The following is a 17,319-nucleotide window of genomic DNA, read 5'->3' on the forward strand; positions in this document are numbered from 1 at the left end:
TCTCATAATGTGAATCTATATATAAAGAATATAGATGTTGACCGAAATTCACATGCAATACTGCATACCATGTTATAAACTTCAACTGCTCTATTGTTTTAGTACATCAATGACCTTTGTTGACTGACTAAATGTGTTTTGAATCTGACTAATATATATATATATATGCATTGGCCCACGGATAAATATTTAAGTAATGATGGTGCACTAGCTCTCTCACGTAATAGACGGTGCAAGTGGATGTACTCACTTCTATTAAATATTTTTGCTGTTAGTCTTTACTATCCTGTTTCCTCTCGTTTCCAAATACTTCTTTGCTTATTTCTGATTTTTACCTGAGTACGTACCAAAGAAAACATGGCTGAGGCTATCGTTACTGATGTTGCTAAGGAAATACTAAGCAAGCTGTATCCACTTGTTACCGAGCAGATCGGCCTTGCTTGGGGTTTCAAGGAGGAGCTGACACGGCTTCGTCAGTCGGTGGAGATGATCCAAGATGTGCTGGCTGATGCAGAGAGAAAGCAAGTGACTGACCTGTCGGTGAAGAACTGGCTGCAGAGGCTTAAAGACCTTGCTTATGATGCTGATGACGTGCTGGGTGAGCTTGCTTACGAGAATCTCCGGCGAAAGGTAGAGATCCGAAATCAAATGAAAAGAAAGGTATGCTTCTTCTTTTCATTTTCAAACCCGATTGCCTTTCGTATCAAGATGGCTAACAAAGTTAAGACTATTAGCGAGTCGCTAAAAAATATTAATGAAGAAGCAGATGGATTTGGACTTACTAGAGCAAAACTAGTAAATGCAAATCCTGAGATAATCCCATACCGAGAGACAGATTCCTCTGTTGATCTTTCAGAAATTGTAGGAAGGGGAGATCAAGTCTCAAACTTAGTAAACATGCTGCTTAGTGCAACCAATGAACAACTCTCGGTCATTCCTATTGTAGGAATGGCAGGTTTGGGGAAGACAACCGTAGCAAAACTCGTGTACAATCACGAGCTAGTAAAGATACATTTTGATAAAACAATATGGGTATGTGTCTCTGATGATTTCAATGATAAAAGGATTTTGAGAGAGGCTCTAGAATCCCTTACCCAGAAGTCAAGTGCATTAGAAAATAAGAATACAATATTAGAATGCCTTAAAAAGGAGTTGCAAGGCAAAAGATATCTTCTAATACTTGATGATGTGTGGAATGAAGAACCTATGAAATGGGATAATTTAAGGAATTGTCTCTTAGGAATTAATTTGAATGCGGGAAACAGCATTATTTTAACAACCCGTAGTGACAATGTGGCAAAAATCACAAAGACACTTCCACAACATAACTTGAAAAAACTATCAAAAAATGAATGCTGGTCCATCATCAAGAAAAAAGTATCTCTTAATGAAAGAGTTCTATTAACTCCAGAGTTAGAGGCTATTGGAAGGGATATTGCAAAAAAATGTGGAGGGGTTCCATTAGCTGCAGAAGTTCTAGGAGGGACGATGTCTCGTAAAAAGGAGAAAAGTGAATGGTTAACACTTCTAGACAATGAAATTTTGAATTCTCCACATGGTAGCAATGAACTGTTACCAATATTAAAATTGAGCTTTGATCATCTTCCATTACCATCTCTTAAACAATGTTTTGCATATTGTTCAATTTTTCCTAAAGATTATAGGATTAATAAGGAAGAATTAATTCAGCTTTGGATGGCTGAAGGGTTTCTTCAACCATGTCTAGGAAGTTGTCTAGTGATGGAGGATATTGGCAACATGTATTTTGATATCTTGTTGGCAAATTCCTTATTCCAAGATGAGCAAAAGGATGATTATGATAATATTATCATATGCAAGATACATGATTTGGTACATGATCTTGCTCTTTTAGTTTCAAAATCAGAGACCCTAATTTTAAATGACGATTTAGTAGATGGTATCAGTCTTGTACGACGTTTGGTGATCCAATTTGAAGGTGAAAGTATACCAAGAATTCCATATTTAAAAGATGGTGTCTGGAAATTGCGCACATTTATTTCTGAATATGCTGCACTTGGCAACACAATATTCAATTTTGAATGCTTACGTGTTTTAAAATTATATGGAAAAAGTATAAAAGAATTGCCAAGTTCAATTGGCTTCTTAATACATTTGAGACTTCTCAGCATCTCAAGAACCTCCATTAAAGCGTTACCAAAGGCCATCACCAAGCTCTATAATTTGCAAACTTTAAGAATAGAAGATTGTGATAATCTCAAAGAGCTTCCAAAGGATCTAAAAAATTTGATTAACTTGAGACATATTTATTTTGATGGTTATAGATTTAGCCAAATGCCTAAAGACTTAGGGCAGTTGTCTTGTCTTCAAACTTTGCAATGTTTCGTTGTGGGTCAAGGCATAGGTTTTCAAATTGAAGAATTGGGACGCTTAAATCAACTAAAAGGAAAATTAGACATTCAGTGGCTAGAGCTTGTGAAAGATAAAGAAGCCTCCAGAAATGCAAAATTAGTAGAGAAGGCCAAAGTATATGAGTTGAGGTTTAACTGGAGTGGGATTAGAGAAGGCACCCACAATAATGATGAAGAGGTGTTGGAAGGACTCCAACCTCACCGATATTTGAAGAGCTTAACAATTATGGGTTTTGGAGGGGAGAAATTCCCATCATGGATGTTGACAAGTCATGAAGCAAGGGATGGCTTTTTGCTATATGGCAATTTGATTAATATCAAATTAATTGATTGCAAGAAATGTGAGGTTCTTCCCACTCTCGGGCTTCTATCTTGTCTTAGGGATCTTTATATAAGTGGGATGGATAATGTAAGATCTATAGGAACCGAGTTTTACGGCAACTATAATGATGGTGGTTACCACAAAATATTGTTCCCGTGTTTGGAAAGTCTTCAATTGGAGTTGATGCCAAATCTAGTTGAATGGACGGATGCGATGGAGCCAACAACAACGGGAATGGTGTTTCCTTGCCTTAAGAATTTGACCATTGATTACTGTGAGCAATTGAAAAGTGCTCCATGTCATTTTCCTTCTCTTGAGGTATTACATATTTCCCAAACCAATAGCACGACATTTGAAAAAATTAGCAGCAAGCTTACAACACTAACGTTTCTCAATATTTGGGGAATTTCAGAACTTGCTTCTTTGCCAGAGCAGTTATTGAAAAATAATTCGAGTCTTATGTTTTTGAGTATATCGAGATGTGATGATTTGGTATCCCTATCACCACACGGGGATGTATGGGGCTTCTACACTTCTCTTCGGTCACTGTATATATCAGACTGTAAGAAATTGAGTTATTTGCCGGATGGATTGCACACCCTTTGTTCCCTTGAGAATTTCGAGGTAAGAAATTGTCCTAATCTGAGATCCTTTCCAAGTATAAAAGGTGTGGCGTTACTTCTTCGAACCCTAGCGATATCGTGTAGCGATGAAGTTCTACCAATTGGTCTTCAATCATGTATATCTCTATCGTCATTGGTGACAAATGAGTGTCCTAATCTGATATCAATTCCAAATCTACAGGATTTGCATTCACTTTCCTCTTTAACAATTACATCTTGTAAAAGATTGATGGGTTTGCCAGATGGGTTAGACTACCTCACCCGCTTGAAGTATTTGAGTATTGGTGGGTTTTGTGAGGAGTTGGATGCTTTCCCTAGTCTCAGTTCCATCCAACATGCATCCCTTGAAACACTAAGCTTGTATGGATGGGCTAAACTCAACTCTCTCCCGGAAGATATTCAACGATTTACTGCCCTAACAGAACTCTTGATAAAGAATTTTGACCAGATGGAAGCTTTGCCTGAGTGGTTGGGCAAACTTTCTTCTCTTCAAAACTTGTATCTTCGGAATTGCATGAACCTGATGTATCTGCCAAAAGCGGGAGCCATCCAACACCTCACCAATTTAGATATTCGGAATTGCCCCAAATTAAAGGAAAGATGTGTGAAGGGAAGCGGTGCAGAGTGGCTCAAAATTGCCCATATTCCAAATATCTCTCTCTGCTGAGAATGGATTAAAGGGGAGTTGTGCATATTGGTCCAAGACAGATCAGAGTGGTAAGTTTTCTCATATTGAATTAATCGAATAGACAATTATCCAAGATTACGCATTGTTTTTTTCTTTAATTTGATTTATTCCTTATTCTTTCGCAGGGAAAAAAAAGAAGAAGGAAAGTTCTCTTCTCTTCAAGAGCTGCAAACGATCAAAATTCAAGGGCCGCTCACCAAATTAGAGAAGTTGAAGATATTTTTGGTCAAAGTAATACAAAAACAATGTGGTAAGTCCATCTCCTATTCTTCCTCTTCTCTTTTATAGATTTCACTTTTTTCTGTCTCAACATATACTCACTTTCAAAATTTTAGGTTATGTGATGGTTGTTATCCAATTGGGGGGGCTGAAATGTATTTCTTTGACAAACAAGTTCAGGTGTTCAAATTTCTCCTTTTGTCCGAGGCATTATTTCTTTTCCAACATAACAAAATGCTAGCGTAATTCTTTGTTTATAATTCTAAAATTCTAAAATTATTTGTTTCTAATACTTAAAAGTAAAAAATTAAAAAAAGTGAGTTTGTAAATCTGGGTTCATTTTTTGTTCATTTTCTGATATATGTAGTGTATATTGTTCATGGCAATCTATCCAGACAATATTTCAAAATATTAAGCCACTAGTGGTAGTTAGCATTTCTTTGATATAAGAGTTAATGGAGCTTCTGATTTGGCAGAGGATTCTTCGCCATTCTAGCCCCGGTTTTCAATCGGCCAAACTTTGACATCTATGCACATTCTTAGTTGGAGGAGTCATATTTTGAGGATCTTTACGCTGCACATATGAGGCGTCAATGGTAGCTTCTGATTTGGCATAGGGTTAACTTTTTCTCTCTTCAAGATCTGAATTTTGGGTACAAGAATGCCGGTTTCAGGGAACAAAGGAAGAGGTCCAATCCCTTACCAAAGAGATGCTCTCTGGAGTTGTTTCTGGTGGTCAATAGTTCGGTAGAAGTTATTGCCATGTTATGCTCAATTTACAGTAAAAGCTGAATATTTCTTGTGGGTTGGTGTCAGAATGGTTAACGATTGCACACAGTCTAATGGGGTGTGAATTCAATTACTATCTGAGTGAAGTTCATTAAAATTAGTGAGTTCCCCCAAAATCTCATCTTCTTTTCCTATGATATCACCCTTTTAACAAAATCTACCCCTCTTGATTTCTTTAATTCATGTACTATTTACTGAATTTGTTGATATATTGGCAGTAAAATTGGCAGAGTGGTTGGAAAACCTTCTCTCTTCAACATTGGTTACTTATTTGGATGCAAGTGGATGCCATGTATCAGCTCACCAATTTGCAACACCTATTCATTCAGTACTGCCTCAAGTTAAGCTATAGAAGTGCTGAGAGTATCAGCCAATTCTGGTCCAATGACAAGGAATGGATTAAAGAGGAAGCTGTTTGAAGAACAATGTGTGTGGTCAGTTATCTTAAACTTGATCCTCTTCTCTGACAGTCTACTTTAAATCAACTAATTACATTCATAATTTCCCTAATGTCTTCCTTTCTTTGTTTGCTTTCCTCTGATCAATTTTAATCTATTTCTTCTTTATTAATTAAATATATTGCCTTGATATGCAGGCCAAACTATATTATATTCAGTTGGAAGAACATTTTATTAATTTAATGAAGTTTAATAGAAGTTCGTCAAAGTTTGTAAGTTTTTCTCATATCTTCTCATTTATGAAGTATTAGTCCATTCCAAATAATATACTATTCATTCCCAAGATCCCTTCTTCGCTATCATTTTTTCTACAGCATTCTCTGACTTTTTATTTAGAAAAAATTTTCCCAATATTCTTATGAAATTATTTTGCATGGCTAGTGTTTGTTGTATTCTGTTAGTCAACTAGGCTAAGAACTTATGAATTCTTATTTTTTTCATATCCCAACAATTTGAGACCACCATTTTGTAATAATGCAATACAATTTAGTCTTGAAGGTAATAAAACTTAGCAAATCATCACCAACCTCATCTTTTTTATTTTTATTTTTTTTCTAGCTAAAATTGTTGACATGTTTTGTCTCTCTTATGAATTTAGCAAAATTTTGTGTTCTTTATTCAGCCATTAAATCACTGACAACCAAGGGTGTGTATATATTAAGCTTTTCCCTATAGAAAATTTAAAATTTAGCTAATTAAATTGAGCATTTGAGATTTTTTTTTTTTTCAAATTCATCCCACCAAGACTTGACCTCTTAGCATTTGAGATTTCAATTTCATATCAAATTTCCTCATTCACGATGGGTTCAAATTTTGAAGAAATTGAAGCTTTCCAAGTATAAAAGGTTTGGCGTTATTTCTTCGAAGTCTAGCGATATCATGTAGTGATGAAGTTCTACCAATTGGTCTTGAATCATGTATATCTCTATCGTCATTGGAGATAAATGATTGTCCTAATCTGATATCAATTCCAAATCTACAGGATTTGCATTCGCTTTACTCTTTATCAATTGCATATGATAAAAGATTGATGGATTTGCCAGATGGGTTAGACTGCCTCACCCGCTTGAAGTATTTGTGTATTGGTGGGTTTTGTGAGGAGTTGGATACTTTCCCTAGTCTCAGTTCCATCCAACACACATCCCTTGAAACGCTAGAATTGTTTGGATGGGCTAAACTCAACTCTCTCCCAGAAGATATTCAACGATTTACTGCCCCAAGAGAACTTTGGATACAGAATTTTGACCAGATTGAAGCTTTGCCTGAGTGGTTGGGCTACCTTTCTTCTCTTCAAAAGTTGTATCTTTACAAATGCATGAACCTGATGTATCTGCCAACAGCAGGAGCCATGCAACACCTCACCAAATTAAATATTTGGCAATGCCCCAAATTAAAGGACAGATGTGAGAAGGGAAGCGGCGCAGAGTGGCTCAAAATTGCCCATATTCCAAGTATCTCTCTCATTTGAAAACGAATTAAAGGGTAGTTGTGCATATTGGTCCAACACAGATTAGAGTGGTAAGTTTTCTCATATTGAATTAATCAAACAGACAATTATCAAAGATTACGCATAGATTTTTTCCTTAATTTAATTTATTCCTTATTCTCTCACAGGAAAAAAAAAAGAAAAAAAAAAAGGAAAGTTCTCTTCTCTTCAATAGCTGCAAACGATCAAAATTCAAGGGCCGCTCACCAAATTAGAGAAGTTGAAGATATTTTGGTCAAAGTAATACAAAAACAATGTGGTAAGTCCATCTCCTATTCTTCCTCTTCTCTTTTATAGATTTTGCCTTTTTCTGTCCCAACATATACTCACTTTAAAAAATTTAGGTTATTCAAAAATTATTTGTTTCTAATAATTAAAAAAAGTGGGTTTGTAAATCTGGGTAGCGTTGCATCTATTTTGTGTTCATTTTCTGATATATATAGCGTATATTGTTCATGGCAATATATCCAGACAATATTTCAAAATATTTAAGCCAATAGTGGTACGTAGCATTTCTTTGATATAAGAGCCAATGGTAACTTCTGATTTGGCACAGGATTCTTCGCCACTCTAAGCTCTGATTTTCAATCAGCCAAACATTGACACCTAAGAACTTTCTTAGTTGGAGGGGTCATATTTTGAGGATCTTTACTCTGCACAGATGAGGTGTCAATGGTGGCTGCTGATTTGGACAGGGTTAACTTTTTCTCTCTTCGAGATCTGAATTTGGGTACAAAGGAAGAGGACCAATCCCTTACTAAAGAGGTGCTCTCTGGAGTTCTTTCTGGCGGTCGATAGTTCGGTAGAAGTTATTGCCATGTTATGCTCACTTTACAGTAAAAGCTGAATATTTCTTGTTGGTTGCTATCAGAATGGTCAATCACTATCTAAGTGAAGTTCATCAAAATTAGTGAGTTCCCCCAAAATCTCATCTTCTTTTCCTCTAATATAACCCTTTTAACAAAATCTACCCCTCTTGATTTCTTTAATCCATCTACTATTTACTGAATTTGTTGATATATTGACAGTAAAATTGGTAGAGTGGTTGGAAAACCTTTTCTCTCTGCAACATTGGTTACTTATTTGGATGCAAGTGGATGCCATGTATTGGCTCACCAATTTGCAACACCTATTTATTCAGTACTGCCTCAGGTCAAACGATAGAAGTACTGAGAGTATCAGCCAATTCTGGTCCAATGACAGGGAATGGATTAAAGAGGAAGCTGTTTGAAGTTCACACATATATTATCACAACAATGTGTGTGGTCAGTTATCTTAAACTTAATCCTCTTCTCTTCTCTGATACTCTACTTTAAATCAACTAATTACATTCATAATTTCCCTAATGTCTTCCTTCATTTGTTTGCTTTCCTCTAATCTTTTTTAATCTATTTCTTATTTATTACTTAAATATATTCAGTTGGAAGAACAATTAATTAATTTTATGGAGTTAATACAAGTTTGTCAAAGGTGGTAAGTTTTTCTCACTTCTCATTTATGAAGTGTTTTTCTCAATCCAAATAATATAATATTCATTCCGAAGATCATCTCTTCACTATCACTTTTTCTACAACATTCTCTAACTTTTTACTTAGAAAAAGATGAAGAAAAATTTTCCAAAGATCTTTATGAAATTATTTTGGCATGACTAGTGTTGGTTGTATTCTATTAGTCAACAGGGCCAAGAACACATGAAATCTCATTTTGTTCATATCCCAACAATTGAGACCACCATTTTGTAATAATGGAATACAATTTGGTCTTGAAGGTAATTAAACTTAGCAAATATCTCTCTCTACTGAGAATGGATAAAAGGGGAGTTGTGCATATTGGTCCAAAACAGATCAGAGTGGTAAGTTTTCTCATATTGAATTAATCAAATAGACAATTATCAAATATTACGCATTGTTTTTTTCTTTAATTTGATTTATTCCTTATTCTTTCGCAGGGAAAAAAGAAGAAGGAAAGTTCTCTTCTCTTCAAGAGCTGCAAACGATCAAAATTCAAGGGCCGTTCACCAAATTAGAGAAGTTGAAGATATTTTTGGTCAAAGTAATACAAAAACAATGTGGTAAATCCATCTCCTATTCTTCCTCTTCTCTTTTATAGATTTCTATTTTTTCAGTCCCAACATACACTCACTGTCAAAAATTTAGGTTATTTCTTTGACACACAAGTTCAGGTGTTTAAATTTCTCCTTTTGTCCAAGGCATTATTTCTTTTCCAACATAACAAAATGCTAGCCTAATTCTTTGTTTATAATTCTAAAATTCAAAAATTATTTGTTTCTAATACTTAAAATTAAAAAATTAAAAAAAAGTGAGTTTGTAAATCTGGGTAGCGTTGCATCTATTTTGTGTTCATTTTCTGATATATGTAGTGTATATTGTTCATGGCAATGCATCCTTAGACAATATTTTAAAATATATAAGCCACTAGTGGTACTTAGCATTTCTTTGATATAAGTGTTAATGGTAGCTTCTGATTTGGCAGAGTATTCTTCGCCATTCTAGCCCCGGTTTTCAATCAGCCAAACTTCAACACCTAAGCACGTTCTTAGTTGGAGGAGTCATATTTTGAGGATCTTTACACTGCACATATGAGGCGTCAATGGTAGCTTCTGATTTGGCACAGGGTTAACTTTTTCTCTCTTCAAGATCTGAATTTTGGGTACAAGAATGCTGCTTTCAGGGAACAAAGGAAGAGGACCAATCCCTTACTAAAGAGATGCTCTACGGATTTCTTTCTGGTGGTCGATAGTTCGGTAGAAGTTATGCTCACTTTACAGTAAAAGCTGAATATTTTTTGTTGGTTGCTGTCAGAATGGTTAACGATTGCACACAGTTTAGTGAGGTATGAATTTAATTATTATCTGAGTGAAGTTCATCAAAATATCATCTTCTTTTCCTCTGATATCAACCTTTTAAGTTTTAACAAAATCTACCCTCTTGATTTCTCTAATTCATCTAACATTTACTGAATTTGTTGATATATTGACAGTAAAATAGGCAGAGTGGTTGAAAAACCTTTTCTCTCTTCAACATTGGTTACTTATTTGGATGCAAGTGGATGCCATGTATTGGCTCACCAATTTGCAACACCTATTCGTTCATAACTGCTTCAAGTTAAATGATAGAAGTGCTGAGAGTATTAGTCAATTCTTGTCCAATGACATGGAATGGATTAAAGAGGAAGCTGTATGAAGTTAACACATATATTATCACAACAATGTGTGTGGTCAGTTATCTTAAACTTAATCCCCCTCTCTTCTCTGACAATCTACTTTAAATCAACTAATTACATTCATAATTTCCCTAATATCTTCCTTTCTTTGTCCTCTGATCTTTTAGAATCTATTTCTTATTTATTACTTAAATATATTGCCTTGATGTGCTGGCCAAATTCTATTATATTCAGTTGGAAGAAGAATTAATTAATTTTATGGAGTTTAATAGAAGTTTGTCAAAGGTGGTAAGTTTTTTTCACTTCTTCTCATTTATGAAGTATTTTTTTCAATCCAAATAATATAGTATTCATTCCGAAGATCCTCTCTTCAATATCACTTTTTCTACAACATTCTCTAACTTTTTACTTAGAAAAAGATGAAGAAAAAATTTTCCAAATATTTTTATGAAATTATTTTGGCATGACTAGTGTTGGTTGTATTCTATTAGTCAACATGGCCAAGAACACATGAAATCTCATTTTGTTCATATCCCAACAATTGAGACCACCATTTTGTAATAATGGAATACAATTTGGTCTTGAAGGTAATTAAACTTAGCAAATCATCACCAACCTCATCTTTTTTCTTTGTTTTTTCTAACTAAAATTGTTAACGTGTTTTGTCTCTCTTATGAATCTAGCAAAATTTTGTGTTCTTTATTCAGCCATTTAATCATTGACAACCAATGGTGTGTATATATTAAACTTTTCCCTATAGAAAAACTAAAATCTAGCTAATTAAATTGAGCATTTGAGATTTTAAAAAAAAAAAAAAAAGTCTTATACAGTGCACAAAGCTCCCACTTTTTGTGATTCCCAAACATTGAACTCATGACCTATTGCTTTTGGTGAAAGACACTTGCCATCCCACCAAGACTCAACCTCTTAGCATTTGAGATTTCAATATCATATAAAGTTCCTTACTCATGATGGGTTCAAATTTTGAAGAACTTGAAGTTTTATACTCTACCATACGTTAATTACAATAAACTAGACCAGCGATTTAGCTCAATAAAATACATGCCAAATTATTGGGTATTAATCCCAGGCCAGACATTAATAACAATAAACTAAGGAATCATTTGTGCTTGGTTCATGTGCTACCGCAATGTTTTCATTTGAGAAGGTTATTCAGAATAATAATTATATATTATAATTGTTTTAACTTTTAGCTATTGTTGATGGTCGTAGGGGAAGATTCTATTTAGGACCAGCATATAGGAATTATGTGATTGCACAAAGCTGATGCATGTACACCCACACAACGACTCACCACATTATTACATCATCAAGAGGAAGGATGTGGCAAATGTAATGCCTCAAGTTTTCTAGTAGCATCTTGAAGTTTCTGTAATATTAGGAAAGGCTGGTGGTGAGTCCATCCAAAACTGACTTTCTACTCTCTCTCGTCTCTAATACTAGTATTTTGTTTTTCATATTAGAGGATTTTTATTCATAAATTATTTGCTATTTCTTACATCACATTCTACTTTCTTCAAGTTTTTAAATAGACTCTTTACATCAATACTTTCCATAATGTTCTCTTTTTGATGAAGGCAAAGACAGGGAAAAGATGAAATATGAGACTTTGTGCTGAACTTAGTCAGGGCGGCAAGGATAGGAACCATTCATTTTCTTCCCCTACTTATTATAAATTCCTTCAAAAGTTTATGGTGAGTAAATGTCATTTCATCTTTTTTATATTGATACCTATTTATATCATCAGTTGGAGTCACTAAATGTTAATGATGTTGGAACCTTTCTAGAGTGGTGGGTGATGTAGAACAGAGCTCGTTAGAAGTCAGTTTGCGGGAAATTCAAGAAGTAGAAAAGTACTATTAGAAGTCATCGGAGATCACAGAAAAATTGCGTGAAATTTGGTGACATGAAGGGAAATGGTGCTGGGAGTAAAACTCATAGCCTTCGGCCATGATCAAACGTGCTTTTCAGGTAAATTCTTTCATAAAGCCCTTTGAATTTATGAATTCAAGGAACCCTTTGTGGATTCGAGGTTCTCATGTAGGAGTTAACGTGTTTAATTTGTTTTTTATTTAGAAAGTAACGTGTTTGTTTTCTTGTAGCTTCTGCAACAATAGTGGGGCAGCTTCATATCTTTTCAAGAAATGAAACCCAAGAACAAGAATGCACTACCTTCCAGTAAAGAAAGGTGGGATCCCTCTCAATTGAAACCTAAGTGGAAGATTTGGCATAGTGGTTGAGGATTTATTTTAACTTATAATCTTGTGAAGCCTTAGATTACAGGCAAAAAATTGGTCATAATCTAGAAATCATAAAAGGCGGACTTAAAATTGATTCCAGTGCTTTTTTTTCCTCTCACTAAAATTTGTGAGTTTTCTTCTTCTCTTCTATTGTCTCTCTTACAAAAAATTCTATTATCAATTTTTTTTCCTATTCTCAACTTTGTATACTATTCACTAAAATTGTTATTCTTTTCAAATTCATTGTTTCTTTATATTTCAGTGGAAAATTGACTGCAATAGGGAGTGTTGATGACCTTGTTCGTGTTATATGGAATTCTTCAGAATCATGTACACATTTCTTAATTTGCTCTTTTCCATGTTTTTCATTTTGAAACTTTTTTCTTTTCCATTTCTGACGACATACATGGATTTATTCCTGGATTACAGATTGTGAAATCTAAGTTTTCCCTATTACTTAAGATTCTCATATCCAGTTAATGGAAAACAAAACCTTCTTGTATCCTTGTTAGATTCTCTTCAGAGTTTCAAGAGTAAATGCTCTTAATACTAACCCTGCATTGTGGTGTTATCTGAGTTTGGTGGAATAATCTCATATAAGAAAGAAAAATTAGTTGATGTATACTTAGTGGAGCCTTTATTTTTTTAAAGGATGTCCGACATTTCAGACTACACACAAATCAAACATTATGTGTGCCTAAGCTCAAGTTGCTGCCTCATCTACTTCAACAATCGCAAGTAAGATATTTTAAAATCAAAAGGAGTAAACAAGAGTGGTGACTTTCCACTATAGTTGTAGAACCTTTATTTAGTTGATGAGATGTCTATAAACAATTGCAAGAAGCTGAGATATCTACCAGCAAGGGTGTGGTGCCTCACTAGATAACAGATGATGCCATGCTGGTAATCCTTCATTTCCCAAATAGAGGTTATGTACTTCAGCATAGATTGATCAAGATTGCCCATGTTCCATTTATCTAGACAAACTTTTGACTCCTATGCTAAGCTCAAAGAATCTAAAATCGGTATTTTTGCTCAAATGTCCTTAGGTTTAATATATCACTTTGAATGGACTAGCTTATGCACTTAATTTTTAATTTCCATAATTTTTGTTCAAAATTGTGTGCTCATATAGAGTAGCACGTTTTTCTGCATAGCATTCTTAGATCTTCAAATTTTCCATCCAACAACAAAAATCAAGTATTTTTGTTTGAACAATCAATTCTAAACTTCTTGAGATTATTTGTGTGTGTGTGTGTGTATTCTGGTCTACCAACAATGCATTGATTAGGGCTCTTTAGTAAATATTACATTGTCTTCACTGTTAAGTTTTCACTAACCAATTTTGAATTAAATAGGTCTCTTTCATTATTCATGTTTCAAGCTTCTCTAAAGTTAATTAATGTAATGAATTCATTTGAAGTTAGTTTTAAATGTGTGAAATACTCAGAGACAAATTATTTATTCTATTTTAAACAGATTTGTAGATGAACTTAAAGTCCGGTTTGCTGTACAATGTGCACTATAAGGAAGTATAACTTGAGATTCAAATCAAATTAAACGAGAAGGTTAACATCTTTTTTCTTTTGAGATCAAATTATAATGTTGGGTAAACTGTTTTATTCATCATTGGATTACTTCATAATTGCAGTTACATTTATTCTCAAGCTAAGCTAATTTTATTGTCTTCAGTTTTCTTTCTTTTTATTTTTTCCTAAAAGACTTCCGGTTGTAGGTTAGCTGGAACCATGACTTGAATGTACCTGTAAGGGTCAATTGGGTATCACTTTGACAATGAATCAAGTAAGGCCTAGGCTTTTCCAGCATTTACACTTTTCACCAAGTTTGCTTCTATCTCCTATATATATAATCATAAATAACTCCTTTTTTTTGTGGAATAAACAGGATTCCTGACAATTTGTCTGCTGTTCAAATCCTATGTTTTGGTTTCCTAACTTAAAGTCTCTGTTGCAGTGACTTCAGCAGCTTTCTAGATTATGAGGTACACATCAACGATTACCCTTACATACTGATTATGATCATATATATATATCTTGTTTTGAATGTTCAAATTTTAGTACTAATCAATGGCATAAACTATGATATCCAGTCCTCAGACATCTGCAAGAAATTGAAGGACTCAATTAAGAAAAGAAACTTGAAACTCAAATTTGACGCATTTTTTTTGTCTGAGATCAAGTTATGCACTAATCCCTGCTACAAATCTTTGCAAAGAGCATATAATAGTTAGCTTCAATTAATGGATTTCCAAATTTCTGTTTCAGTATTCTCTTAATCTCTTATTGTCAGTCTTGTTGTCTTAACTAAGAGGCCAACCTGTTTGGGTGCTGCACTTGATATCCCTGTATGGAGGGTAACAGCCTACAGATTGCAGACAAGGCAATGGACATAAGTCTCTGTAAACCGAATTTTGTTTGTAATTATTCATTTAATACAATATGGCTTATAATTTAATTTGTATTACTCAGAAATAAGACTGAAAGTTCTATCAATGTTCTACCAAAAAAAATAACTTCTATCAATGAAATCTTCTATAACTAAAAATCTAAAATATCGTAGCTGTGCTTTTTATCCAATTTGAATTGTATTTCCTACACTAAAAGCCCAATTGTCAGTGATGAGTTGAAACAAGACACAACGCAGTTTTCTTGCCATAGAATTATGATTATTTTGTGAGAATTTGCAAACTGATTTGAAAAAATAGAGGGAGGCATCACAAATTTAGGGAAAAATTTAGAACATACAGGTGTGAATGCTCAATCAATGGTTACATAAGTTAATTTTGCAGTCTACCCAGAAAAGAACAAGGGATAGTAGCTAATTGCTAATCAAGGTTGAACAAATTTGTACCTAGTCAATACTTCCAGCTTTAAGCTTTACTATTACTCCCTGTAATGCATTTTCTTGTGACGCATATAACCCACTGGAAAATGTAATTCTATTCTTCTTGTGACTGAATCATGTTGAATGTTTGTTTATGCAGCTCTGAAAAGTTGACAGTTTTTTACTTAAATGGGTAAATATGAAGTCCACTTCCAGAAGGGAATAGTTAAAAGCGCTGGATACTCACTCTTTAGTGCCATTCTAGTTTTCGATTCCATGGGCTGGACTCTTGGAAAACATCAAAAGGTAATGCCAATTGCATCAGAATGTGAAGTGTGCTGATCAGCAGAGACATCATTGCTGCCTGTATTTAAGACTCCAATCTTGATAATAGGTGACCTCATCTGCCGCGACAATAGAATGTCTTCTCTAAGAACTGATTTATATACTGAAGGTATACCTTTTGTCATTTTTACTTACAGTCTTGTCATAGTTACTAATAAAAGAACTCCTAGTGATTGTTATTTTAATGTCTTTTCCTTTGTCATTCAATTTAACATCATTGTAGGATACAAAGAAATCTCTTTTGTGTACTTTGTGCTGTTATCTGTAAAATAATTTACTATATCTATAGAATAATTTAGCATGATTCATCACCATTTTCCCAATTAGGTGTTTTTATAAGGTCTAAACTGGGTTGTTCAGCATTCCCTTTATGTTCTTGAGTTTCCTTACAAACTATAGTTTTTCAGTCTTTTGTTTAATACTTATGCTGCCATATGTAGGCATTGAAATTTATTTTCGACCTACAGCCGAAGCAAGGGAGATATGGCAAGCTACAATGATCCATATTGCCCAAGAAGGTGGCTGATTTGTTCTATCTTCGAACCAATCTGCAGAAAGGGAAGACTATCCGCTGTCAACAGAAACGTATGTCAATACAAGAGAAGTATTGCACGCAGTGTTATTTTATTATCATCCAGTTGTGACCATTCTGGCTGAACCTAATTTCCAAGGGGGTCTCTCATCTGAAACAATCTTTTCCTCTCTTAATGTTCCAGAACTTGGAGGGTGTTTGAGCAAAGCTAGATTTTGGTGGAAATAGGCATCAAGTGGGATCAAACTCAGTCAATCTGACTCTGAATATACCCAATCCAATTTCTGTTACAACTGTGAAAGCGGAAGTTCTTGATGAGCTGTGTAAAAAGTTATTAAATAAATTTCTTCTAGTTGTCCTCTTGCCAAACAGCTAATCTAGGCTTTGTATATATCTTTTGTAATGTTTAGAGGTGTACAGAGGTTAGATAGTGTCCATGATTCGTCCAACACATTTTGAAGAAATCAAATATTTGTATAGATTTTCCTGTACAGTTCATGAATACTAAAATGAACTTTCATATGTATGCTAAAATGATGCTGTATCTTCCCCCTTAGTGCATTTCTTTCAAAAATATTAGGTATCTGAAAGGGTACTTATGAATGCCAGGCTACAATTTTGCGAAAAAAAATGCGTAGTTAAGTCAGAGATACTGGTTCTTACTTGGTTTCCTGGTCCCTAGATATTGTGGTGCTCTAACTTTCTTCCAGTATAATAACAATGCTCATTATTAAAACCCAGGCCTTTTCATCCAAAAGTGATAAAAGAACAATTCAAAGTGAAATGTAGATGCTGATCATGGTGGCCAAAAGAAAAAGAAAAATTCCTGCAAGAACATAATTTACCTAGCATACTTGTCTACGTTACTGTCATACAAGAAGTTTTTTGTATGAGAGAAACTTCACTTAATTAATAGGAAAACTTCAAAGAATTATAAACACAACTTTTCCTAATAACAGACAACATTCTAATGCAAACTGAGCAGGGATTTATTCAACTTGAGGTTCCATGAGGGATGTAGCAAGCATTCATCAATTTTCATGTTACTAATTAGTTGATTAAATTATTATTAATATTTTCCCCCAGATATTTATTAATATCTAGGTAGAGAGAGAGAGAGGGCTCGTGCGTTAACCAAAACTCATATTGATTTATTTACCTTTATAGATAAAATAGAAT

The 17,319-nt window shown here is 34.2% G+C and overlaps 2 protein-coding genes across 24 annotated transcripts; both read left to right on the forward strand.

Moving 5' to 3' along the window:
• Positions 1–304: 304 nt before the first annotated feature.
• LOC142631039 (putative disease resistance protein RGA3) lies at positions 305–16,721 on the forward strand. 23 transcript variants are annotated; one of them, XM_075805105.1, is made up of 17 exons: positions 305–4,052; positions 8,924–9,046; positions 9,469–9,828; positions 9,976–10,446; positions 11,392–11,572; positions 11,757–11,873; positions 11,967–12,150; positions 12,282–12,367; positions 12,456–12,546; positions 12,682–12,749; positions 13,071–13,157; positions 13,261–13,322; positions 13,899–13,987; positions 14,155–14,222; positions 14,325–14,421; positions 15,424–15,717; positions 16,049–16,721. In XM_075805105.1, the coding sequence occupies exon 1, from the start codon at positions 358–360 to the stop codon at positions 4,000–4,002; it is 3,645 nt and encodes a 1,214-aa protein (XP_075661220.1). In that variant the 5' UTR covers positions 305–357; the 3' UTR covers positions 4,003–4,052; positions 8,924–9,046; positions 9,469–9,828; positions 9,976–10,446; positions 11,392–11,572; positions 11,757–11,873; positions 11,967–12,150; positions 12,282–12,367; positions 12,456–12,546; positions 12,682–12,749; positions 13,071–13,157; positions 13,261–13,322; positions 13,899–13,987; positions 14,155–14,222; positions 14,325–14,421; positions 15,424–15,717; positions 16,049–16,721. The 23 variants fall into 23 exon arrangements, 22 of the variants coding, with proteins under 22 accessions (XP_075661220.1, XP_075661227.1, XP_075661233.1 ...); XM_075805112.1 differs by having other exon boundaries at positions 13,071–13,987; positions 16,049–16,193; positions 16,325–16,721; XM_075805118.1 differs by having other exon boundaries at positions 13,071–13,987; positions 15,424–15,569; positions 15,658–15,717.
• Positions 6,290–7,773, forward strand: LOC142631468 (uncharacterized). Its single transcript, XM_075805641.1, has 3 exons — positions 6,290–6,325; positions 6,472–6,940; positions 7,637–7,773. Exons 1-3 carry the CDS (start codon positions 6,290–6,292, stop codon positions 7,771–7,773), a joined length of 642 nt encoding a protein of 213 aa, XP_075661756.1.
• Positions 16,722–17,319: the final 598 nt, after the last annotated feature.

Source organism: Castanea sativa, chromosome 4 (assembly GCF_040712315.1).
Source record: "Castanea sativa cultivar Marrone di Chiusa Pesio chromosome 4, ASM4071231v1".
NCBI classification, from domain to species: Eukaryota; Viridiplantae; Streptophyta; class Magnoliopsida; order Fagales; family Fagaceae; genus Castanea; species Castanea sativa.